This window comes from Bubalus kerabau, chromosome 4, assembly GCF_029407905.1.
Source record: "Bubalus kerabau isolate K-KA32 ecotype Philippines breed swamp buffalo chromosome 4, PCC_UOA_SB_1v2, whole genome shotgun sequence".
NCBI lineage: Eukaryota > Metazoa > Chordata > Mammalia > Artiodactyla > Bovidae > Bubalus > Bubalus kerabau.
This window is the reverse complement of record NC_073627.1, coordinates 49,681,612-49,707,936: the sequence shown is the minus strand read 5'-3', so window position 1 is coordinate 49,707,936 and position 26,325 is coordinate 49,681,612. Positions and strand designations below refer to the sequence as shown.

The 26,325-nt window shown below is 40.1% G+C and overlaps 1 protein-coding gene across 4 annotated transcripts in view; it reads right to left on the bottom strand.

The window, feature by feature from the left end:
- AP2B1 (adaptor related protein complex 2 subunit beta 1) overlaps positions 1 to 26,325 on the bottom strand; it is a 114,057-nt gene that overhangs the window by 87,161 nt on the left and 571 nt on the right. The window contains exons 1-6 of one of the 4 annotated variants that reach the window (XM_055577297.1): positions 21,525 to 21,923; positions 20,406 to 20,514; positions 15,746 to 15,805; positions 11,190 to 11,295; positions 6,567 to 6,702; positions 4,649 to 4,894 (exon numbers count right to left, since the gene is read on the bottom strand). In XM_055577297.1, coding sequence (XP_055433272.1) covers positions 4,649 to 4,894; positions 6,567 to 6,702; positions 11,190 to 11,295; positions 15,746 to 15,782 — 525 coding nt within the window. In that variant the 5' untranslated portion in view covers positions 15,783 to 15,805; positions 20,406 to 20,514; positions 21,525 to 21,923. Of the gene's footprint in view, positions 1 to 4,648; positions 4,895 to 6,566; positions 6,703 to 11,189; positions 11,296 to 15,745; positions 15,806 to 20,405; positions 20,515 to 21,524; positions 21,924 to 26,325 lie in introns of those variants that run through there. The other 3 variants (XM_055577295.1, XM_055577299.1, XM_055577298.1) reach the window with 3 other exon arrangements.

Sequence of the window (26,325 nt, the reverse complement as noted above, 5' to 3'; positions counted from 1 at the left end):
GAGGGGCGGGATGGGGGGGAGGCGGGAGGGAGGTTCAAGAGGGAAGGGACATGTGTATACCTACGGCTGATTGATGCTGATGTTTGGCAGAAACCAACACAACACTGTAAAGCAATTATCCTCCAATTAAAAATAAATAAATTTTTAAAAATTTCCCCAGAATAGCAGCTACTGTTTATTAAGCATTTACTCTGTTAGGCATTATTTAAATTTTCAAATAAATTATTCCTTCATGTTCAAAATAATCCAGTAAAACAGGCATTATTTCCTGCTTTTATTTTTATTTTTCCAGATGAGGACACTGAAGCTCATTTTATATAACAGGCTCAAGGCCATGCTTCTAGTAAGCAGCCACGCCAGGATGCCAAACAGCAAATTTTCCCAACCTTAGCACCACTGACGTTTTGGGATGGATAATTCTTGGCTGCAGAAGACTCCCTGTGCACTGCAGGATGTTTAATGAATCCCTGAACCCTACTTACCAAATGTCAGTAGCAATCTTCCCACCAGCTGTGACAACAAAAAGTGTTTCCGGACACGGCCGCATACCCTCAGGGGAGAATACCGCTACCAGTTGAGAACCACTGTCGTAACTTCACGTGGCTTCTAACTGCTGGCTAACCCATGGTTAAAATACATACTTTTTCTAAGAAGAAAAGTGCTACTTTTCATAAGAGAGCTTTCCAGAATAAGTTTAAATTAAAAGAAGCTGAGGAAAAAAAAGGAGCTGGCAGTTCAACTAGAGCCTTTGCTAAAGGCCATACTGGGGCAAGTTCTGAGAGCATGCTGCTTGTGCAGAAAAACCCTCAACAAATGAAAAACGTGACTCTGGGGGTGTTGCTGTTTTAACTAATCCAGTAGTTTGTACTTTGGCTGAGAGACCAGAGCAATGGAAGAGGGACATTCCCAGGGCAGTTCTCAGAGTGATGACAGAACTGAGAAGGCTTCCAAGACAAGATCAAAGGGGCTAAGGCATGGAGCCAAAGGATTCAGGAGACCTAAATTCACAAACAAAAAGCAAAGCACATGTGGTGGGGCTGTCCAGGCAAGTCTCGGGGAGCCGATTCCAGTGTAAACATTAACAGAAATTGGAATATCTCAAAATGCCTCTGAGAGAGAAAAGAAAAATTGTAGTAAGAAGGGAAAATCCTAATCTGTGGATAAAAAGCTAGAGAAAAGTCACTATCACCCAAAAGTGTATCCTTCTTGCAAATACCAATTTACGGAGACGGGAACTTTCAAAATTCTGATATGTGTGAAGAAATCATGGGAGTTATCCTCCTCTTGCAGAAAAGTGCTTCCTCTTTCTAAGTACACATTTACTTTCAACAAAATGGACTAATAAAATTGGCCTTTAAAGATAAGTTTAGCTCTAATTCCTCAGAAAAGGTCTTACCATATGAATCTGTACAGATATCAAAGGGATCCGTACCTTTTAAATTAATATTGTAATGGAAATTCCCTGGAGGTCTAGTGGTTTGGACTCCATGCTCTCACTGCCAAGGGCCAGTGTTCAATCCCTGGTTAGGGAACTAAGTACACGGTGATGGTATAGTGATGCACTTAGCTACCTTCCTGGTCAGGGAACTAAGATCCACAAGCAAGGCTCTGTCCACCAAAAAAGTAATCAGATTTTAACTGACATTTTACCCTCTGATTTCAAAGTCATTTCTCCAGATGTTCTGGTGCTTTCACATCTAGGATGCCCTTCTCAAGTGAGCTATAGGGAAACCACTCAGGTAGAACCAGGAAGCATCAACTCCTGCAGCGGTTCTGATGGTCGCTGGTGCAGTGCTGCCACCATGCGGGGCAACTTCTGAAAAAGTGGAACCAAATTCTCCCTCAAGAGCAGTAACACTGGACTCATACCTATCATGAGAATAAAAGCGTTCAGGGGATTTCCTTATTAGAACAGTCGTCAGATAATTAAGGCCTTTATTTGTTCAAAATTTTAACCATTTTCAGAAAACCAAACAGTCCTAAATATGTATGTGCATATATATATTTAAATTATATCATGTATATACACACCCACGGAGGCAGTAACCACTGATGGGTACTAGGGCTCAGAACCAGGTTAGAATTCTGGCCACAGTACCACTAGCTGAGTGACGCTGGGATTATTCTTTAGCTTCTCCAAGTGAGAGTCCCTTGGACTGCAAGGAGATCCAACCAGTCCATCCTAAAGGAGATCAGTCCTGGGTGTTCATTGGTAGGACTGATGCTGAAGCTGAAACTGCAGTACTTTGGCCACCTGATGTGAAGAGCTGACTCATTTGAAAAGACCCTGATGCTGGGAAAGATTGAGGGCAGGAGAAGGGGACCACAGAGGATGAGATGGTTGGATGGCATAACCGACTCAATGGACATGGGTTTGGATGGATTCCAGGAGTTCATGGGGTAGCAAACAGTCGGACATGACTGAGTGACTGAACTGAACTGAAGTATACACTACTTGATCGCTATCACAGAATAACCTCTAATTCAGAATAACTTCTAGTTCAGAAGATAGGAGAACTACTTAAAAAAAAAAAAAAACCTTAAGTAAAAGCACCTATCACTATGCCTGACACAGAATGCACTTTCATCTTTTTAAAATTATTCATTTATTGGCTGCCCTGGGTCTTCTGTTGCTGCGCACGAGGGCTGCGAGTAGAGTGGGGTCTGCTCTCTAGTTGCGGTGCACGTAGTCGTGGTGGATTCTCTTATTGCGGAGCACAGGCTCTAGGCATGAGGGCTCAGTTGTGGTGCAATGGCTTAGTTGCTCCGCAGCAAATGGGATGTTCTCAGACAAGTATCGAACTCCTGCATTGCTAGGCAGATTCCCAACCGCTGGACCATCCGAGAAGCCTCTCTTTCTTTCTTAATGGTATAAGGAAGGGCATCATTAGCCTTAGGACCTTCTCAGATGTTTGATTTACTATACCTTCCATTCCACCACTAGACACTGGAATTTACTTCACATTCTTACACTCATTCATTTCTTATCAGCAAAATTTGACCCATCTGATAAAAAGGAGAACCAGCAGTCTAAAAACAGCAATACTTCTGGCAAAAAAACCAGGACATACAGTTTAGATGAAAAGTATGGGTTCAAGAACAAAAGCAGGCATGTGAATATATATGTGTTTATCTCTTAGACCAAGCTTTTCGGTTCTTCACTAAAATAACAAGAATGAAGAGCTCAAACAAATGATTTAAATGTTTACAAAATAAGGCCAAGGAGATCCAACCAGTTCATCGTAAAGGAAATCAGTCCAGAATATTCATTGGAAGGACTGATGCTGAAACTGAAACCCCAGTACTTTGGCCAAAGTATTGGCCTGATGCGAAGAACTGACTTATTTGAAAAGACCCTGATATTGGGTAAGATTGAAGGGAGGAGGAGAAGGGAACAGAGGATGAGATGGTTGGATGGCATCACCAACTCAGTGGACATGAGTTTGAGTAAATTCCGGGAGTTGGTGATGGACAGGGAGGCCTGGCGTGCTGCGGTCCATGGGATCACAAAGAGTCGAACACGACTGAGCGACTGAACTGAGAATAAGGCGGGAGAGAGGTATTCTACTCTCAAGCTTGCGCAGGTATAGTGGGGACCTGAAAATGAATGCCTCCTTAAATTCTGCCTCCTGGGCACCTTCTTAACAAGATGTTGAAGAAAGGAAATAAGAAAAACCTCCTATTTAGAGGGCAGCACGGTCCAACAATTTAATAATCCCTAATGCTACCCTGGGATTTCTTTGGAAGGAATGATGCTACAGCTGAAACTCCAGTACTTTGGCCACCTCATGCAAAGAGTTGACTCACTGGAAAAGACTCTGATGCTGGGAGGGATTGGGGGCAGGAGGAGAAGGGGACGACAGAGGATGAGATGGCTGGATGGCATCACTGACTTGATGGACGTGAGTCTCAGTGAACTCCGGGAGTTGGTGATGGACAGGGAGGCCTGGAGTGCTTCAATTCATGGGGTCGCAAAGAGCTGGACACGACTGAGCGACTGATCTGATCTGATCTGAATGCTAACACTTGTTCTAGGAAAATCTTCAAGATACAGTAAAACATAAGGCATTCCTGAAACAGTTTCTCACAATTCTATTAAGTAGCCTTAAATTTTCTCTAAAAGTTTTCTCAAAGATACTTGTGAAAATCTCCTCAAATCATCTTGATTTGTTGTATAAAAAAAACCTGTTTTTATACAAGATTATTAAAGGTTATTATTAATTATAATGACACATTAAATTCAAATAGAGACCCATTCATGTGTGATATCTTTAAGTTACCCATATATAAGTAGGGGGTAGGAGAAGAAAACAGGTAAAACAGACTAGCATGTATTAATAATTATTGAACCTGGTGATGGTAACTGAGTTCATTTTATTTACTCATTTAGTAACTCTAATTTTGAAGATGTTTGAAAATTCCTATAATGAAAAGTATAAATAAATAAATGGCATATATATACTATTTGTATATTAGGACTTGGTTTTCAGCTCAGTAGGGTATGAGACAGACAATATTTGGGTCCCATGGAAATCAAGCTTCACATAGCTAAGCTATGGCTCAATGTCCCAAAGATTTATTTTAAACATGCTTTTTAAAAGAGACCCACTTTAAATACTGCTCTCATAAAAAAGTGGAAACACATTACCATTGGATTTGAATCTGCTATGAGATCCCGCAGAGAATCCAGAAATCCCTGATCTTCCACCATCTGGGCATTGATGTCATGGAGTTTTGCCACACAGACTGCTGCTGTCTTCCGGACGTAGGGATCTTCATCCTTTAAGCACTTGCGGAGGGGCTCACAGAGATACTCTGTAATCTTGTCCACCCGGATGCACCCCATGGTTCTGACTGCCAAGGCTCGAATCAGAGGATTGGGATCTTCACAATCCTACAGACAACAATCATTGACAACTACTGGTGTACCTGGTGTCTAAAACCTAACAGTCTGATTTCTATAAGCCACAAAAGAATATTTAATTAATGTAGGTTTCCAGTTATATTCTATATCAGAACCCACATTTTCCAGTACAAAATTTAGTTGCCTATTCAAAGAGATTAGGCTAGGAATTCATTTAACTGTTTTATATAGACAATGAAGACATGGCCTGTAGGATCCGTTCCAGAGCTGGGCAGAAACTCAGACAGCTGGTGTTACTATCCTCATGGCCGTTAGTGACCTGCCCTAAAAAGAGAAAAGGGCTCTGGGCTTGTATTCTGCCACAGGAAAAAACCAGAAACTGGAAAGATGTGTCCCACTCCACAACAATCAAGCAAGGAGAAAAGAGGGCTGGATATATCTGGGGCCTACAGCCAAGAAAACAAAAGAGACTCCAGAAGCTGGTCTGGGCCGCCCAGAAGTTCCTTAAGTGAAGCAGCAGAGAGATCCGCTGAAATCCTGATTAACATACATTCTCCTTTCCTAGCAAGTGCCTCCAAATACAGTACAAATAGTAACAGAGCACTTACTGTGAAGGAATACCCCTTAGATTGCCCTGTATTAAAAAATTTCTTTAAACCTTATAAACCTATGCACAAGCTAACTTTAAAAAAATGTAACCTAAATTCTTTCCAATGATATCATACATCTATGAATCACCAGACAGAATGTTATTTTGATTCTGTACATTTTTTAGCTAAACATACACAAAAAATTCCATGAGAAGAAAGCATAATGTTCATTTTTTCAATGAACAATAGCAGCTAATTTTAGAAATGCCGTCTGATTTTTGCTTCTAAGGTACACTGAATTACAGACAGAGGAAAAAAACAAGAAGTAAACAAAACAAAAAAAATCCCAATTTCTAATAGAAACAACCTTATTATTATGTTCATCATATTTAATCATATGAGAAATTTAACTGGATATACAATAGTATTAAGGACTTTCTTTGATGGTCAGTTGATTAAATGATTTTTCATCCTTAGAATGTTTGAAATTTGCTTTAAAATCATCCAGCAGGAGAGGAGGCGGGGGTCAGGAAAGCAGGTATGGAGAATATAAGTTAAACAAGACTGGTCATAGGCTGGTAACTACTGAAACTACAAGGTGGTATTTAGGAACTTACTATACCATTTCCTCTACTTGAGTATGTTTGAAAATTTCCATAATAACAACAAAATGTTAATCAACTATTATAATATTTATTAAAACAAAATGAAAAGGCAGCTTCTATAGTTTCCACTACTTCTGAAACATAAGCATACTTTCTACAAAGACAAATAGACAAGACCCCACATTACTGACACTATAACGATATGCGCAACCTTTGTCTGCCATGGAGGGTTAAGAGTGACATTTCACTTGGCTTTCTTCTCCCATCTGGCAAGGAGGTACCAAGCCCAGCTGACAGAAAGCTCACCATATGGTCTAACTGGATGACAAATGCCAGCATACAGAATGCTTAAATCATGAACATTCCTACTTGTCGCCAATACTTCTCTAGAAACCCTCTTCTGGAACAGAGTTTGCTTATTTGCAATGCTAACCATATCAAGAGACACTTCTTAAAAGGCTTTCTGAGATAGAAGAAACTGTTCTTGAGTCCCTGAGAAAAAGTTACCTTCACAAAGCTGTTGACAGCCATGATGGCCATGTCTGGCTGACTCTTGGCATAGTTCATCAAGTAGAGATACACAAGCTTCTTCAGTTCCAGATTATCCGTCTGCATACAGTTCACTACATCTGGAAAAAGAGAGCTGAGAAGAGAGAAAGGGAAGGTGAATTGATATTGGTGCCAAGATGTTGGATAGAACACAAAGAAAAAGCCTTAATTTAAAAAGTAATCTGATGAGAGGATGAATGCAGTGATGATATCACAGAAATGAATTACTAAAGAAACTACAGTAATGGTTTCAAGAAGATACTGAAAACTAGATTTTTAAAAAACCTTTTACTTTGAAAATTTTCGAAGTGGAGACAGCAGTTTAATGAACCTGATGCATCCATCACCCAGCTGTAAATACTGATACATACCTGATCTTGTTTCATATACAACCTCAACCCACTTTTCCTCCCCCAGTCCCTCCCCATCTAATTGCTCTAAACCATTTCTAAACAAATCCTAGATATACATCTTAGTGTATCTCTTTACAAATTTTTAAAAAAATCACTGTGTCACAAAAAAAAAGTTAACAGTATTCTTCATACCAATTCTTTGCAGTTTCAAAGCACTACAGTTGCTATGCTTTTCAATGTGCATATTCTTCCATCTCTAACCAGTGGGAACTTATTTGGTTGGTGTCCTTATTAAAACAGTTGTCAGATAAGGCCTTTGTTCAAAATTTTAACCATTTTCAGAAAAAAACAGTCCTGAACACGTGAGTGTATGCATGTTTAGTCTCCCAGTCATGTCCAACTCTTTGTGACTCTATGACTATAGCCCACCAGGCTCCTCTGTCCATGGGATTGTGCAGGCAAGAATACTGGAATGGGTAGCCATTTCCTTCTCCAGGGGATCTTCTTGACCCAGGGATTGAACCTGAATCTTCTGCATCTCCTGCATTGACAGATGGATTCTTTACCAGATGAGCCACCAGGGAAGCCCATGTGTATGCATATACAGATTTAAACTCTATTATATACATACACCCATGAAGGCAGTGACCAGTAATACGTACTGGGACCCAGAACTAGGTTGGAATCCTGGCTATATTACCACTAACTGTATGAGTTTGGGATTATTCTTTAGCCCTCTGAGCATACCTTTCTTGATCTCTAACATGGAATAACTTATAATTCAGAATAATCTCTAGTTCAGAAGATATGAGAACTATTAAAATAAACAAAAACACTGTTAACTAAAAACATCTATCACCCTGCCTGACACAATGCACTTAAATTTGATTCTCCCTTTTCTTAATGACATAAGGTCATCATTAGCCTTAGAACCTTCTCAGATATTTGTGTTAGAACAACAACATTCCACTTCTAGATGCTGGAATTTACTTCTTGCACTCATCAATTTCTTATCAGCAGCGTTTGACTCAACTGATAAAAAGAAAATAAATGTACTTCATATTAACATATTTTATAAAGTAAAAATCTATTTTACTTTTTTAAAAAAATTAAGATGACATTGTTTTAATTTCTGCACATCTCTTTAATGTCTAGTTTAAGCAAAAATTGAGTCCCAATCTCAGGGTCATGGGTTCAAGCCCCATGTTGGGCGTGGCTTTGGGCTTCCCTGGTGACTCACACGGTAAAGAATCTGCCTGTAATACAGGAGATCCCTGGGTCGGGAAGATCCCCTAGAGAAGGCAATGGCAACCCATTCCAGTCTTCTTGCCTATGAAATCCTATGGACAGAGAACTACAGTCCATGGGGTTGCAAAGAGTCAAACACAACTGAGTGACTAACACTTTCACTCACTTTTCACTTTCACTTAAGCAAAAACAGCTGGATTCTCACATCTGCTCCTGCATTCGACCCATTGTAGAATGTTGCTTTAACTGAAGTATAAAGAAAAAAACACATCTTCATACACATATATAAATTGCAAAATGGAGTATTTTAGTAGCTTTTTCACATAACTGGGTGTTCTTCTTTGACACATTCAGTCAGTTCAGTTCAGTCGCTCAGTCGTGTCTGACTCTTTGTGACCCCATGAACCGCAGCATGCCAGGCCTCCCTGTCCATCACCAACTTCCGGAATCCACCCAAATCCATGTCCATTGAGTCGGTGATGCCATCTAACCATCTCATCCTCTGTCGTCCCCTTCTCCTCCTGCCCTCAATCTTTTCCAGCATCAGGGTCTTTTCAAATGAGTCAGCTCTTTGCATCAGGTGGCCAAAGTATCTGAGTTTCAGCTTCAACAGCAGTCCTACCAATGAACACCCAGGACTGATCTCCTTTAGGATGGACTGGTTGTATCTCCTTGCAGTCCAAGGGACTCTCAAGAGTCTTCCCCAACATCACAGTTCAAAAGCATCAATTCTTCTGCACTCAGCTTGCTTTATAGTCCAACTCTCATATCCATACAGGACCAATGGAAAAACCATAACCTTGACTAGACGGACCTTTGTTGGCAAAGTAATGTCTCTGCTTTGACACATTAAAGTCAGACAAATGATCGTTTTTCTTTTGTTTTTTGTTTTTTTTAGTCCACAAATCATACTTTCTTAAAAGTTAGGTGCAATATGGAATCTGAAACCATATTGATAAACTTTCTGTACTTGATTGAACTAAAATTCATTCATTTACCATTTATTTTGAATGGATCTTTTACCCATGCATAATTTTATGATATATGCACTGGTTATTTGGAAAACATTGGTTCAATGAGTTATGCAGGTCATCTCTAGGTTGTCATATTTCATTCAGTTCAGTTCAGTCTCTCAGTCATGTCTGACTCTTTGCGACCCCATGAGTTGCAGCACGCCAGGCCTCCCTGTCCATCACCAACTTTCGGAGTTTACTTAAACTCATGTCCATTGAGTCAGTGATACCATCCAGCCGTCTCATCCTCTGTCGTCCCCTTCTCCTCTTGCCCCCAATCCCTCCCAGCATCAGGGTCTTTTCCAATGAGTCAACTCTTCGCATGAAGTGGCCAAAGTATTGGAGTTTCAGCTTTAGCATCAGTCCTTCCAATGAACACCCAGGACTGATTTCCTTTAGGATGGACTGTCTGGACCTCCTTGCAGCCCAAGGAGTTCTCCAACACCACAGTTCAAAAGCATCAACTTTCACAGTCAGCTTTCTTTGGCACTCAGCTTTCTTCACAGTCCAACTCTCACATCCATACATGACCACTAGAAAAACCATAGCCTTGACTAGACGGACCTTTGTTGGCAAAGTAATGTCTCTGCTTTTGAATATGCTATCTAGGTTGGTCATAACTTTCCTTCCAAGGAGTAAGCGTCTTTTAATTTCATGGCTGCAATCACCGTCTGCAGTGATTTTGGAGCCCAGAAAAATAAAGTCTAACACTGTTTCCCCATCTATTTCCCATGAAATGATGAGACCAGATGCCATGATCTTAGTTTTCTGAATGTTGAGCTTTAAGCCAACTTTTTTACTCTCCTCTTTCACTTTCATCAAGAGGCTTTTTAGTTCCTCCTCACTTTCTGCCCAGCACCAATTAATCACATTCATTAATTTCACCACCAATCTCATCAGAAAAATCTCTAAGTATTGTAAACTATCAAGCTCATGATGGGAGACACAAGTTTTCCAACACTCTAATTTTTAAAGTCGAAATGTATCTACTGTCAATTTTTTTCCTTTGAAGTGACAGGTTCACTTTGTTCATTTTTTATAAAATGTCTCCCAAATAGTAAGTCTGATTAACTATAATTTTGTCTGTCAATCATTCTTTCGCATAGAATGGTATTCCCAAGTCAAACAATTGTGCAAGGGATCTTTTTCAAATCAACCGTCACATTCTGCTATGCAGAAGTACTTTATGCAAATTCCTGTTTCATCACACGGAATATTAAAAAGACCTGAACTCAGATTCAAGGTTTACTGAAATAAATTTGTAGTGCTTCATGAAGGAGTCCTAAGTGAAACTGCCCTTTTTCCTGCAAGCACATGGCGGTGAAGGACACAGTGACTACTGTTACGGTCTGGCACACTGCCTTAATTCAGAATACGGCACCCACAGTGCAGATATCAACACATTGAAAAGGGCATAAAAGACCTAAGTATTATTACAAGAACAGCTTTGACCTCATGGAATTCATGGAAAGGATATCAGGAATTCTCAGGGGCCTGCAGACTATCCTTATTTCCAAATGGTCCTGCTAAATTACAGGGGAAAAAGAGGGAGAAAAAAATAGACCATTTGGATTTTGTTACCATTGATTTTCATCTTGAATTCAGCAACTCAATGCAGAGTTGTACAGTTGAGGCACTGGCGTGAGCCAATTAAACTACACATGGGCTTCTGTTCCTGTGTATTTTTATCATCTTCTAAAACTACCTTAGCAACAGATTTGTGATTGTGCCAGCTCTCAGGAGGTTTTATGCTAGGTCTGTATGCAAACGAAATCAAACTGGTTTCACTCTTTTAAAAACACCACACTTGGTCACAGCATTAATATAAAATCAACTACACTTCCTCATGTTTTCAGTGGGACAAACTAATTCTTATACATTCTTACTGTAATAGCCTTAAGTGAAAAGCAGTAAAAGCCACTAGAGTAAGAGTCTAAAGTGAGCAAGACAGGAGAGGTCACCCTTACCTAACGTCTTTCCCCACAGTCATAGCAGCAATCACTTTCTTCACAGCCTCCTTCCTCTTTTCTTTCTTTTCATTGTTGAGTTCAGCCTTTAATTCAAAGATTTCTCCTGGAAGAGAACAAACAGATGAGGTCCCAGGGTCAGAAAATTACAGCACAACACTGCACTATGTAAAGTAACACTACAGCAGCTAACCAGAGGCAAGGCTGCAACGGAAACAAGATTTTAAAAACAGCAAAGATGTGGTATCTTTCTGCAATGGGGAGAGAATGGCATCTGAGGGATGATCTCCCATCAGAATTTCCAAGTCCTGAGGAAAAAATAAATGTAGGCAGGAAACAAGTTCACAAATCAATGTTTTCAAACCAGAAGAGACTTTCCATTCACTACTCTCAACTCCACAAAGTGAGGATCCAAGGTCACAGAGCTAGCGAGTAACAGAACTGGCCTTAGAATGGTTTCTCCCAACTTTTTTAACTGAAGAATTTTCCAACATTGTCTACACATTCTTACCTGGGAGGGATCTAAAAATACCAATGCTCAGGCTCCATTCTGAACCAAGTAAATCAGACTTTCAGACAGTAAAACTCCTATGTTTATATTTTTTAAAGTTTCGCCATGTGATTCTAACCGTACAGGGTTGAAAATCACTGCTCTAAATCAGTACTTTAAGATGTCAATGGGATTTAAAGCCCTTCCTGTTCAATCAAGCTAACAACAGAAATAATCATCCTGAAGCTTCAAGAATGGTACAAACCAGTCATTTCTAAATGTACACTCTTCAACAACTGCTCAAGGTCTGCACTGTGAAATGCCAGGCTGTCACTACTATTTTAAGGCTTAGGTTCACCTACCTTAAGAGAGCTGGGGCCGAAATAAGAAGATAACAACTCTCAACTGGTTTTAAAAGAAAGAAAATATACTGTAACACTACGAAAAAGAAGCTGACTACTGCCACTTCCACTTCCCATCCAGAGTACTGCCTCATTTTCTTCCACTGTTCTTGACGTTCATTTCAGCCTTGCTCACCAGTATAGAAATAGTGGGGCCAGCAAACAATGTGATATGCTGAAGCCTCTAAATGAGAAGGATGAAACCAGTAAGAAGCACAGAAGATAAGCACTAAAAAAGCTTGTTATATCAAGATCTACTGCCAACAAAGCAAACAAATTTTGACAAATATCACCCCTTAATTTGACAGCTGCTATAAAAATAGCACAGACAGAAAAGCTGGGCCCTTGAAAGAGTCATCCTCCTCTTCTCAAAGTCCTCTGCTGCCAAATTCAGCTCTCAAGAGTTCTCATCATTTACTTCTGGGAAAAGTAAAGAACAAGCAGCAGGGTTTCAGAAAATCTGAATTATGAATAGCAGCAGGAGTCAAAGAATCAAAACAGGATGTAACTGAAATTATTTCAACTCCAATAGCATAAATTTAAAGAGGCAGTTCTGGTGGGTGTTACAGGAAGTAAAAGGAACACAATCTATCCATTTTTTAAAATGTGATATGTGATTCATCTGTACGTCTCAAACTTGTACAAAAATCCCTGAATTTAAAAAAAGGTTACCAGGACCCATTGTAAGAGAAAGTTTGAAGAATTAGGTGAGTTTTTAAATTACATCTTTTTGTATCATTATACACAACAGTTTTTAAATTACATCTTTTTGTATCATTATACACAACATCTGGGCTTCCCTTGTGGCTCAGCTGGTAAAGAATCTGCCTGCAATGTGGGAGACCAGGGTTCGATCCCTGGGTTGGGAAGATCCCCTGGAGAAGGGAAAGGCTACCCACTCCAGTATTCTGGCCTGGAGAATTCCATGCACTGAGGGGTCACAAAGAGTCAACATGACTAAGCGACTTTCACTTTGACTTTCACACAACATCTAGGTCATCAAAGCACAAAAAATGTTAATAGAAGAAATAAATACATTTCAGAATGATAAGAGAATCAGAAACAAAGATGAAAATGAATGACCGGGGCTAAAGGATTTTCTAAGGTGTAAGCAATATAAACAGAAGAAGCTGGGTGGAGCCAAGGGGCACTAAGTGAGGCAAGGTATCTCATACATACTACCGCTTTATTAAATTCTTATCTTTCCCCCTTCTTTCTCCCCTTCATCAACTCTACCAAGCAGCTAGCAATTGCTCTCAATCTCAGCTAAACACTGGAAAAATCTGGGGAGCTTTTAAAACTCCCATCAAAGTCATATCCCAGACCAAAGAAATAAAGACATGTGCAGGGGAGGACTGGACATCACCTCCTCTCTTTCACTGGGCCATTTCAATGTGTCGGCAAGGTTGAAAACCATGGACTAGCAGCTGATGTAATAAGCAGTGCTCCATGGTGTTTTCTGTATTACAGTGGAAGAGCCTGTTTAGAAGAAAGTGAAGTCGCTCAGTCGTGTCCGACTCTGCAACCCCGTGGACTGTAGCCCGCCAGGCTCCTCCCTCCATGGGATTCTCCAGGCAAGAGCACTGGAGTGTGTTGCCATTTCCTTCTCCAGGGGATCTTCCTGACCCAGGGATCGAACCCAGGTCTCCCGCATTCCAGGCAGACGCTTTAACCTCTGGGCCACCAGGTTGTATCTTTGTTTACCCTTAATTAACTCCAAATGACAGAACAAATGACAAAATACGCTTGGGCTTTCTAAATAACTTTCTGGTGCTCCAGGCACTGTACCTGCCCTCCCATTTTTCCTTTTGAAATCATTTTAATCTTACAGAAAATCTGTAAAACTCCCCAGTTTCTAATGTTACATCACATTTGCTTTATCATACTTCTTTATATATTTATAACTTTTTTCTGATTCATTCAACAAACTGTAGACATCACGTCTCTTTAGCCCTAAATTATATCAGTGTGTAATTTCTAAGAACAAGGAATTACATTACATAACCATAATACAATGATGAAAATCAGGAAATTTAACACTAATACATTATCTAATCTATACAGACTTAATGATCTTGATAATGTCCTCTATAGTAATTTTATCCCTATCCCCCTTGGGCCAGAATCCAATTCAGGATCATGCATTACATTTACTGTCATGTTTCAGTATCCTTTAATCTGAAACAGCTGGTCAGCCTTTGTCTTTCATTTTAATGACATTTTTAAAAAGCACAGAACAGTCATTTTAAAGAACACCCTCATTTATCATGTGTATCTTCTCATAATTATATTGAAGTTATGCATTTTGGCAGCTGTAATTCATAAATAATGGTATGTGCTTCTCAGTGCATCACATCATTTTTATCTTTAACAAAAAAGAGGTCATGCAAAACAATGCATGAGTGCAAGGATAAGAAAATATCAAGTTTCCATGCAGTGTTTTGTATCATCTCTTTTTTGTGGTTAAAATTTTTTTCAATCATATGTATTAATATATGCACAGAAAAGATTAAGGATACACATCAAGTTCCCATCAGGAACAAGAATAGATAGGAAGAGAACTTTATTTTTACTTTTTATTGCTATATTGCTTTAATAATACTCCTTGTTATAAAATGCTTATTTCCAAGGAAAAAAATAAAAGATTTTGGTACAGCCACTATGAAAAACACTGTACGAGTTCCTTAAAAAACTAGAGTCACCATATGATCCAACAATTGCACTCCTGGGCATATATCCAGAGAAAATTCTAATTTGAAAAGATACATGCACCCCCAATGGTCACAGCAGCACTATTTACAACAGCCAAGACACGGAAGCAGCCTAAGTGTCCATCAACAGATGAAAGGATAGAGAAGATGGGATTTATGCATACTATGGAATATTACCCAGCCATAAAAAAGAATGAAACTCTGCCATTTGCAGCAACATGGATAGACCTAGAGATTACCATACTAAGTGAAGTTAAATCACACAGAGAAAGACAAATACATGATATCACTTATATGTGGAATCTAAAAAAAAAATGATACAAATGGACCTATTTACAAAACAGAAAACAAACTTATGGTTATCAGAGCAATGGGGAAGAGTGAGGGGAGATATATTAGGACTTGGGATTAGGAGATACACACTACTCTGTATTAAATAAACAAACAATAAGGTTCTACTGAGCAGCACAGGGAACTATATTCAATATCTTGTAATAAGCTATAATAGGAAAGAATCTGAAAAAGAATACACACATACAAACACACATGACTGAATTACTCTTGCGTACACCAGAAACGAACGCAACATTGTAAACCAACTACACTTCAATTTTTTAAAAAAAGAGAATAAATGTGCTTCTTCCTCTTTCACCCTCCTCAGACCTATCAATCTTCAGTGGATCAATCTTGGATCTCTTCCTTTCACTAAAATGTTCAAGTCAAAATGATGTGCATTACAGCTGTATCTCTAAAAACCTATACTCTAAAAATCTGTTCAATATACCTTTCTGTAGAAGCAGCAGATTCCCAGTGAGATGGTCCAAGACATGCATCTCTGAAGAGAGCAGGAGCATTCTACCTGAAGCAATCTTACACCAATCTTACATTGTAAGCAATCTTATATCACTTTTGAAGAATTGTAAAAAAAGGCTTTTATCAAGTTCTCATACTTACCCTTTTTATTGGTTGTGAAGTACTTGGAGTCAGTCATGGTTTTGGATCTTTAATGTGCACCTAGAGCAAGAGAAAAGAATACCTTTATCTGAGTTATTTGGGTCCAACAAGGGATTCAACTAATATTAAGAACATTTATATATGAGACTATCTACATTCCACAATGAGTCTCTTCATCCTTACCATCATGGGTGATCCAAAGGGATGCAAGGATAGTTAAGAATGAAACTCCTGTGTCAAAAAGCTAATTGGAGCAAACTCCAAAGGCTTAATGGAAGAGAGTGAAAACCTGAACCTATCATGGCTTTATGATTTTATCCACAATTATCTTCTCAGAGCCTCTAAGACCTAAAGCTAGATCTTTCTGTAACTGCATCTCCATTAGCCACTCCAAAACTTAAGACAAAGTTTGTGTTGAAAGATCTCCCTATCACTTTCTATTAAGGCAAATCTGACTTATTCCCAGCGTCTCTTAGAAGCATAGAAAAACTGAAAGAGAAAATAATTGTATCAATCTATTCACCATCACATGTATCAATAAAAGAAATCGCCTTCAGAAAAAAAAAAGGAAAGTCTAAATTAGTAGGACAATATTCTTTCATGACAAACATCTAGAGAGGCCTTAAAATTGTTTCATATTTCCAACAACCTACAATTACCCCCAAAAGTATTCCCCAAAAGAAATGGTATCAGTTTACACTTAAAAACAATGCAAAGAACTGAGATACCTGTTTAGTCACATTGAGTATAAAAAAGAATCAGAACTGATCTTAAAACTTAAAAGAACATGGGTGCCAGCTTGAACCTTACCTTTTCCCTTCCAATTTCCAGAACTAATTCAGCTGACATAAGGCTCCACTGGTAAAACAAAACCAGTATGGACTAATCACATTTCTCCCCAAATAATGAAAGTGTTTTCTGATTTGAGAAATTCTAAAGACTTTGTCCAATGTACTTGATTTCTTCAAATACGTTAAATTTCTCTGTTAATAATGTTCGTTCTGCACTTAAAAAAAGGTATCTTCTTTTTTACCACCATTATTACTACTTATCACCGAATTTACGACAGATGCCCCAGGACCTGCTCATTACTTTCAGGTCAAAATAACATCAGTGATAATACATTTGGCAAATCTGAGTGACCACACCTTTACAAACAACGGTACTTACGAATATGAGAGAAAAGACCTAAGCACTAAACAAATCAATGTAATTAAGGAAAAAAGAGCCACAAAATCATGAAGTAGTGACAAGAGCTTGGCTCAACTTTGTTCTCTAAAATTTACTACTTGGGTAATTTAAGAGAAATTAGACTCATTTGCTATCTTTCCAAGCAGCTACTTAATATTTATAATCCTGATCCTTATATACAATAGTGCTTTAGGTTGTAACAGAATTTCACTGAATTTACTGTGTTAAAAGTGAGCTAGAATTCACATAAATCATTACAGAAAACAAAAATTTCTGTTTTCAGCTTATTTGTTACAATTTAAAGTAACTCTGTTACAAAGACTTGCCTTATGTAATATTTTCATAATGCCTTCCTAGCAAAAATTCAAATAATGTTATAATCATTTAATCCATTCACAATGTAAACTAAATGTGAAGTGGGCAAACTGAAGAAAGGAGTCCTTCACATAGAAGACTTGGAATAAATCTGAACTTACTATCTAAGAACTTACACATGGCATTGCACTGTGTGCTCAGTCAGGCTGACTCTGAAATCCCACGGACTGTAGCCCTTCAGGCTCCTTTGTTCATGGGATTTTCCCTGCAAGAATATTGGAGTGGGCTGCTATTTCCTCCTCAGGGGATCTTGGATCTTGCTGACACAGGGACCGAACCTGTGTCTCCTGCACTGGCAGGTGGATTCTTTACCACACTGAGCCACCTGGAAAGCCCAAGAACTTACATATACAAAGAGGAAAACCAGTATACAGAAATGATTGCTAGAGCGTGACAGGAAGGCCATAGCTCAAGGCCATTATGGTCTCTCCAGGATGTGATTATGCCACTCTAAATCCTATGGGGTCACCAAAGTTTAAAACTTGCTCAAGATTTAAAAACAAAAGCTGCTTGGAATTTTTCATTGTTTCTTTGAAAAAGGGCCGCCAAACTGTTTTGTTTCCTAAAGCACATTCACGCATATTAAATTCCTAACAAATTTTCAGCACACATCTATTACACACTAAATTAACCTAGTCTTAAATCCTACTTTAATAGTGACTCACACAATTTCATTACCTCCCTTAACAATCTTTATCACTGAGGAAGAGATTTCTGTCCTATCCATTGTGAGCACCAAGTGTTCTTAACTAGGGAATAATGTACCAAACCACAAAACTTCAGCGAAGAGGAGAAAGTCAAGTACATCATCTTTAGATACTAAATTAAAAGCCCTGCTTTTAAAGAGAAGGGAGAAACTTACCACTCTCTTCCTTCACTCTGTCCTACACAAGAGTAATGTAATATCCCTTACAGCTACCAGCAGAGAAACATTTTATCATGTTAGCTCCTGCCTTAAGCCAAAGAAACTCCAAAAAAAAAAACTAAACTAAAATTAAACAAAAATAAAGAGGCAGAATTGCACAATACTGTAAATGTACTAAATGCCACCGAACTGTTCACTCAAAAATGGTTAATTTTCTGTGAATTTCACCTCAAAAGATGCATATGCATGTATTTTTAAATGAGACAATCACGTGCCAGAGATGAACACAGATTCTCTAAAGCATAGGACGGTGAAAACTGCTGTCTGTTTTAGAAGTGCCCCCCCACTCCAAAAAGGCAGCCAAGATAAAGATAGAGCTCAAAGAATAAATAAAGTATTTGCTGAAAAGCCTCAAAAATTTAGCCTGGATGGGAGCGGAGTTTGGGGGAGAATGGATACATGTATGTGTTTGGCTGAGTGGCTCTGCTGACTGAAACTAATATTGTTAATTGGCTATACTCTAACTAAAAAAAAAAAAATCAAGTTCTTCTGGGGAGTGGGAGATAAGTTATTCCTCAGGAGAGATCCACAGCAAAGCGAAGCCAACATGGAATTGGAACTCACACTACCTTTTTACCAGATCAAACTAAACAAGTCATCCATCGGCTGCTCTATGGGCTTGAGGTATGGCCTCAGGACATTGTTTTAAAAAATAAATAAGGCTGACAGAGTCAAAAGCACAATTTCTCTAACTTTCCTAGCCCAGAGTGTGATGTCACTGCATTTCAGAAAAGGCCTCTCTGTACAGGATTACACATCTAGATTTAACATAACCTAGTTTCTACTAAATATAGGCTGTGGCAGTTTTCCTTTCTCAACTATTCCTCCTTCCTTCTGGTGCCCCTAAAGAGAATAAGGTCAGAAAAAAATTAATAGGGGTCTTAATTTCAAATGGCTCTCTGGGAAATAGCAGCTAATTTAGAGTTGGTGAGGCCACTAAATCCACTCTCTTCATGTAAAGTTGGACTTCACACAGCTGGTGCCCATGGGAAAAAGTGAACAGAATTAACCAAATTATAAAGCGGACAGGTCGTTCTAGTAATCTTTCATTACAAGCATAAGGATGAGAAGTGCTAATCAGACATTTCAATAACACATCTTCATGTATCATTTATTGCATACAAAATTACAACAGATAACTCATTACAACAGACATATCTATCATTTCCATTTAAAAATGACTACAAAGTACTCTGCTAATATCATACAGTAAGAAAAAAGATCTTAAGTTTTACATCCAATTCTTAATTGAAATAAACTCTGGAAAACTTACGCCTGGAGGGAGAGAAAGAAGGAAGAAAAGAAAATGTGTCCTTCCTAATTTGTTCCTTGTTCAGCTTGATTCAGAACTGTGCCTAAAATGTAATCTGTTAAAACACAGGTAGAAAGCTGAGTGCCGAAGAATTGATGCTTTTGAATTGTGGTGTTGGAGAAGACTCTTGAGAGTCGCCTGGACTACAAGGAGATCCAACCAGTCCATTCTAAAGGAGATCAGTCCTGAATATTCACTGGAAGGACTGATGGTGAAGCTGAAACTCCAATACTTTGGCCACCTGATGCGAAGAGCTGACTCATTTGAAAAGACCCTGATGCTAGGAAAGATTGAAGGCAGGAGGAGAAGGGGACAGAGGATGAGATGGCTGGATGGCATCACCGACTCAATGGACATGAGTTTGAGTAAACTCTGGGAATTGGTGATGGACAGGGAGGCCTGCCGTGCTGCAGTCCACGGGGTGGCAAAGAGTCAAACAAGACTGAGTGACTGAACTGAATGACTGAAAATATAGGTGTGTTTAAAGAAGGAAAAAAAAAGATGGAAGAACCAGGTTTTCTTGAGTCTCTTAAGTCACAGAATGTTGTTATTTAGTGGTTAAGTCGCATCCTACTGTTTTGTGACTCCATGGACTGAAGCCCACTGGGTTTCTCTGTCCATGGGATTTCCCAGGAAGGAATACTGGAGCGGACTGCCATTTCCTTCTGCAGGGGATCTTCCCAAGCCAGGGATCAAACCCACGCCTACAGCAAAGGAGCCACCAGGGAAGCCCTCACAGAATGTTAGCTTTATTCTAATTTTACCACCCAACTTTCAGTGAAGCTATCTGCAGAACACACTCTACTTTCTGCTTCTTTGGGAGTTTAAACTGTCAAATACCTGTAAACAGTTCTCACCTTCCCACCAGGCTTAGTCACCACTGGCAAAGTGTTACACGTTTTCTTGTACAGCTGCATCTCCTTCATCTGCTGCTTTCTATTATTACTTTGTAAGTGTACCCTGAGGCTAAGCAACAGAAGTATACCAGAAAGGTGATTAATAATTTAAATTGTTCCTCACTGAGACCACTTTCTTGGTCATTCTGTCTTTTCTAAACTTACCGTGTTTTTTTTACTTTCTCTTTTAAACCACAATGATTGTTAACCGTGTTTGGCATTTTAAAGACCTTTAAAAATAAAAAGTTTAATGAAGCAGCCACACTTTATTCACACCGCTTCGCAATGGAATTAAAAAAAAAAAAAAGTCTGCCCCCAAACAGAAGAATGCTGTAAAAACTAACAGCATGAATAAATCTTTGGATTAAAAAAAAAAAAATGAATTAACAGGAAGTTCCAGTTTCTTTACCTCTGTCTTAATCCACAGCCTTTCTCAAACCAGACCGTTCTTTCAAAGACCCAGAAGAAAAAATTCCGGGCTAAGATTTACTCCCAAGAGCTTCCCCCTCTCTCATATCGGGTCAATTCTCTGGGTTTTTCTTCCCTTTCTCCGGTGTCAGGAATTCCTCTTCTTTTCCGAGGTGGTCAAAATTCTACGGCTATGTTCCTCCATTACGAAGCAGAGGAGAGGTGTCTCTTAACCTCAAATGACGGACGACGGCGAGGTCTACCCATCTAGGAGCAAAGCTCTGGGGAACCCCTTTTCCCTTTCCTCAGCTGAGCGTGTCCTAGCCTCTCAGAGAACGACGCCAAACCGGGAAGAAGCAAGGTTCTCTCCTCGGCCTCAGGTCTCCGCCAGCCACACCCCTGGCCTCTGACCCTCTTAAACCCCCGACTTCGAACATATCTTTCCCCCAGAGCCCCCTAATTCCCACCCCGAGGATTCCCTCGCCCCGCCCCAGCGGTGGAGTCCTTTTCTCCAGCCCTCTTCCTCACAACGGTCACACCCGACGGCTCACTCCATCTTCAACGGTCATGGTCCTCGGATTTCCTCTCCTCCGCCTGTCTCCAACCAAGTCTGGGGATCCCCTATCCCCATCAAAAAGGGACACACCCCAAAGTTAGCCGCCTACAACTCACCGTAGGCAAGGGCGGGGGTGGTAGCAGCGGCCAGAGAGCACGGCCCGAGCGATGTTGTAATGGTTTCCTGCACGTCACGACTCCTTCTCCAGGTCTAAGCCACTGCGCAAAACCCACTCTGCCAGGGACAAAGATGGTGGACAGGAAACTCTTACGTCAGAGAGCCTCGCCGTGTTACGTCATCAATACGCGCGAGAGAACGAGAAAGGAGGGACTACTCTCTGTCGCCTTGGAGATGGAAAAATTTTGCGCTGTGGGAAGAGATCTGAGATCTGGGCTTCGGAGGAAATTCATTTGAAAGAATCTAGTAAACAAGCTGACATTCTCTGGATTTGTTTCCTCTTTAAAAACTTACACAGAGTCCGTGAATGCCTGTTGCTTTCTTTAAAAACAAACAACAAAATCCAGCTAATTCCTTGGGCAGTTAAAAATACCCGCACAGTGGTTATCCAGCGCAGGATTATACAGGGCAGTGGAACTGGAGGAGACTGGTGCAAGGAAACGAGGTTGACACGGTCTCAAATTTATGGGTGAATCCATCTGAATCCGAATCCCTGCCCTGAGTGTGACTAAGAAAGTTACTTGTCTCTTCAACTTAAGTCTTCTTACTTGTGAAATAAAGACGATGATAATCACTCTTACCAGTCTATGAAGCTTAAACCGTATTAGGTTGGTAAGAAGCCTAGCGTGTAATAGGTGTGCTTTGTTAATTGTTTTAGTTGTTAAGTCACGGCCAACTCTTGTGACCTCATGGACTGTATGTAGCCCACCAGGCTCCTCTGTCCATGTCATTTCCTAGGCAAGTATACTGGGCTGGTTTGTCATTTCCTTCTCCAAGGGATCTTCCCCACCCAGGGATTGAACCCGTGTCTATTACATTGGCAGGCGAGTTCTTTACCAATGAGCCACCAGGGAAACCTAGGAGTTTGCTTACACAAAAGAAGTCCCTTTCAGAAACCAAGACCTAGAAATCTCTGTATCTTCCCCTCAAAACTAAAACTTCCCACCTAAAACTGCTCTAAGTAAAAATAACAATAAAGTCTTTAATCAAGAAAGAAGAAGAATGTGAAGAGAGCCTAAGGCAGAAGCTGGGAAACCAAAATGCAAAGGGGACTGAGAAGCAGTCAGAAAGGTAGAAGGAAAAGAAGGCAGTCATAATGATTTAGAATGTTTTTAGAGTTCTATGAAAGTATAGGAACTGAATATCAATACTGTATCTCTGAGGCCTCCCCTGAATTTGTTGAATGACTAAATGTATGAGTGAGTGGTCAACAAGAACAGTTGCTATAAAGAAAAGGAGCCAAAAAGTGTCCAAGAATTTAGCAACACAAAGGTCTTTATGTCATTGCCGAGACCATCCATAGAGACATTGAAGGCAAAAGTCACGCTGCGGAAGTTGGAAGATAAATGGGAGGAAAGGAACGAAAACAGATAACTCCATGAAAAAGTATGACTGAAAAGAAAAGAGATATAAGATAGTGTTGAGGGAGGGAGTAGCAAGGATTTATGTTCTATACTCATACATTTCCTTTACACTATCACCTTAGCAATACCATGGGTTCAACTATTTTTCCTACTCATATGACTCCTAAAACAACTATCTCTAGCCTTGACCTATTACCCAAACTTCACCACCAAATTGCTAACACTTTTGAGTAATTCTATATATATGTCAAGTCATAAAAGTACAGGGTAGGGTGGGGAGTTAAAAAAAAAAACAAAACACCTGGTTCCAGGTACAATTCACAGAAGACAGAGTTGTATTTTGTAAAGAAGATGCCACCAGAAAAATCTTTGATTCATACCTCTTCCCCCATTCAAAAACTTCCAATAGTTTCTCATTTTCCTAATTTGTATAAAACCTGTCCTTCTCCAGTAGTCATGTATGGATGTGACACTTGAACTATAAAGACAGCTGAGCACTGAAGAATAGTTGCTTTTGAATTGTGGTATTGGAGAAGACGCTTGAGAGTCCCTGGACTACAAGGGATTGACTGCAGTCAATCCTATGGGAAATCAGTCCTGAACTTTCATTGGAAAGACTGATGCTGAAGCTGAAGCTCCAGTACTTTGGCCACCTGATGCAAAGAACTGACTCCTTGGAAAAGACCCTGATGCTAGGAAAGATTGAAGGCAGGAGGAGAAGGGGACAGAGGATGAGATGGTTGGATGGCATCACCAACTCGATGGACATGAGTTTGAGCAAGCTCCGGGAGTTGACGATGGACAGGGAAGCCTGGAGTGCTGCAGTCCATGGAGTCACAGTCCGACATGACTGAGAGACTGAACTGAACAGAACTGTCCTTCTCCCAGTTTTCCCCATTTCTTTGTTCTTTAGTTTTCTTACCTATAAAATGGAAGAGACAGTAATATCCAATCATAATATTATTATAAGGATGACATGAATTAGGCTACATAAGTCACTTAACTATGCCTGCATATAGTATATATGAGGAATATGAGGCAATATATGGCCCTTTTGTTGACCAGGACTTGTTCTGAGTAGTCCGTGCTGTGCTTGAGCTCAGTTGTTTTAGTCATGTCTTGACTCTTTTCAACCCTATGGACTGTAGCCCCCCGGGCTCCTCTGTCCTTGGGCTTCTCCAGGCAGAATACTGGAGTGGGTTGCCACGCCCTTCTCCAGATCTTCCCGATCCAGGGATCAAACTGGGGTCTCCTGCATTGCAGGCAGATTCTTTACCCACTGAGCTACCTGGGAAGCCTTTGGAGTGTGTAAATATTTGCTAAGATTGCAATTATCTCAATGAATTACACTGACAAACATTACTAGCCAGAAACCTGGGCGTCACTCTTGATTTCTCTCTTTCCCTTAAGTGCCACATTCATTCCATCTTCAAGTCATCAATTCTACCTTCAAAAGTTATCTCAACTTTGTTTAGTTCCCTCTGTTCACCTCATTAGTCCAATCCACCATGACCTCTTGCCTGAACTACTGGAAAACTCAACTCTCCTCCAACCATTTCCCATATAGCAGCCAGATGTTTAACTTTTTTTGAAGTATAACAAACATTTCAAAAAGAGCATACATCATAAATGTAAGGCTTGAGAAACATACACAAAATAAAGCTAACTATATAACCATTAGAGGGTCATCTTAAAAATATAAACCTGGTTATGACTCTGGTGTATAAATTCTTCAAAAGCTTCCCATTACACTTTGACTAAATCCAGTCTCCTTCCCATGACTTATGAGTGGTCTGGTTCTTGTCTACATCTCTAACATTTTTTTTTTCATCTCTCAGTTCCTCTTCATTTCACTCCTTGCTAGGTTTTGCAGCCCTCAAATACTCCAAGTTGTTTCCCATCCTAGGGGCTTTATAACTACCACTCCTCCTATTATTCATCTTCCCTAACTCTATACAGGGTTGAGTTATGACTGGCTCATAATTTAGCTCTTGTTTTAACTGTAATCTCATAAAAGCACTCCCTGATTATTCTAATAAAGGTTCTTCCCTCCCAGGCCCCACTGCCACCCCCTTCCTAGCCCTCTTATTCCATTTGGTAGTGAGTGAGCGAGTGAAGTCGCTCAGTTGTGTCCAACTCTTTGCGATCCCATGGCCATAGCCTGCCAGGCTCTTCTGTCCATGGAATTTTCCAGGCAAGATTACCTCAGTGGGTTGCCATTTTCTTCTCCAGGGGCTTCCTGACCCAGGTCTCCCACATTGTGGGCAGATTCACCATGACTATGACTTTTCCCAAATGTACTCAACCTTTTGAGGTCCACCTAATTTCTCAGTGGACTTCTGGTCCTGATATGAGATACTAGGAGATACCAGGTTACATCACTCTAGTAGAAAGCAACTGGCAGAGAGAAGTTGAGATAAAACGTGAGGTTAGAAACAATCTTCCCTTTGGTTACAAAGACCAATACTGGGCTTCTGTCCAAGCTAGTTTGAACAGACTCATTTCTCGCAGCTGTTATTACCATATGAATCTTACCATATTAACCTATCTGATGGCTCTTAATACCTTTTAACATAAGCACAATCAATTTTGTGTGTCCTATCTCATTATACCATAAACCTGAGTGGGGTTTGTGATGAGGTGTTTATTATTTATTGGCTGTAATAACTGACATTGTTTTTTGACTGCCTTTTTTTCTCATGTAATAATGTCAGTTTACTTTTGAAATATTCTCAAAGAACTATTAATTGACTAACAGTAATGGCACCCCACTCCAGCACTCTTGCCTGGAAAATCCCATGAATGGAGGACCCTGGTAGGCTGTAGTCCATGGGGTCGCTAAGAGTCGGACACGACTGAGCGACTTCCCTTTCACTTTTCACTTTCATGCATTGGCGAAGGAAATGGCAACCCACTCCAGTGTTCTTGCCTGGAGAATCCCAGGGACGGGGGAGCCTGGTGGGCTTCCGTCTATGGGGTCGCGCAGAGTCGGACACGACTGAAGCGACTTAGCAGCAGCAATAGCAGCAGCAAAACAGGGAGTGGAGAGGTAATCTTAAACTAAGGTCAATCAATAGGAATCTAAATCATAAGAACAATGACAGAAATTTGTTGAAGCTCATTTATTGCAACATCAATGCCTGGGTGAGACTTCGCTAATTCTTGCTAGAAACATCCAGTAGAACTCTATAATTTCTGTTCCTTCCGAGTTGGCTTTCCTTATTTTGTTAGCTACTGTGCTACTGCTGCTAAGTCGCTTCAGTCGTGTCCGACTCTGTGCGACCCCACAGACAGCAACCCACCAGGCTCCCCCGTCCCTGGGATTCTCCAGGCAAGAATACTGGAGTGGGCTGCCATTTCCTTCTCCAATGCATGA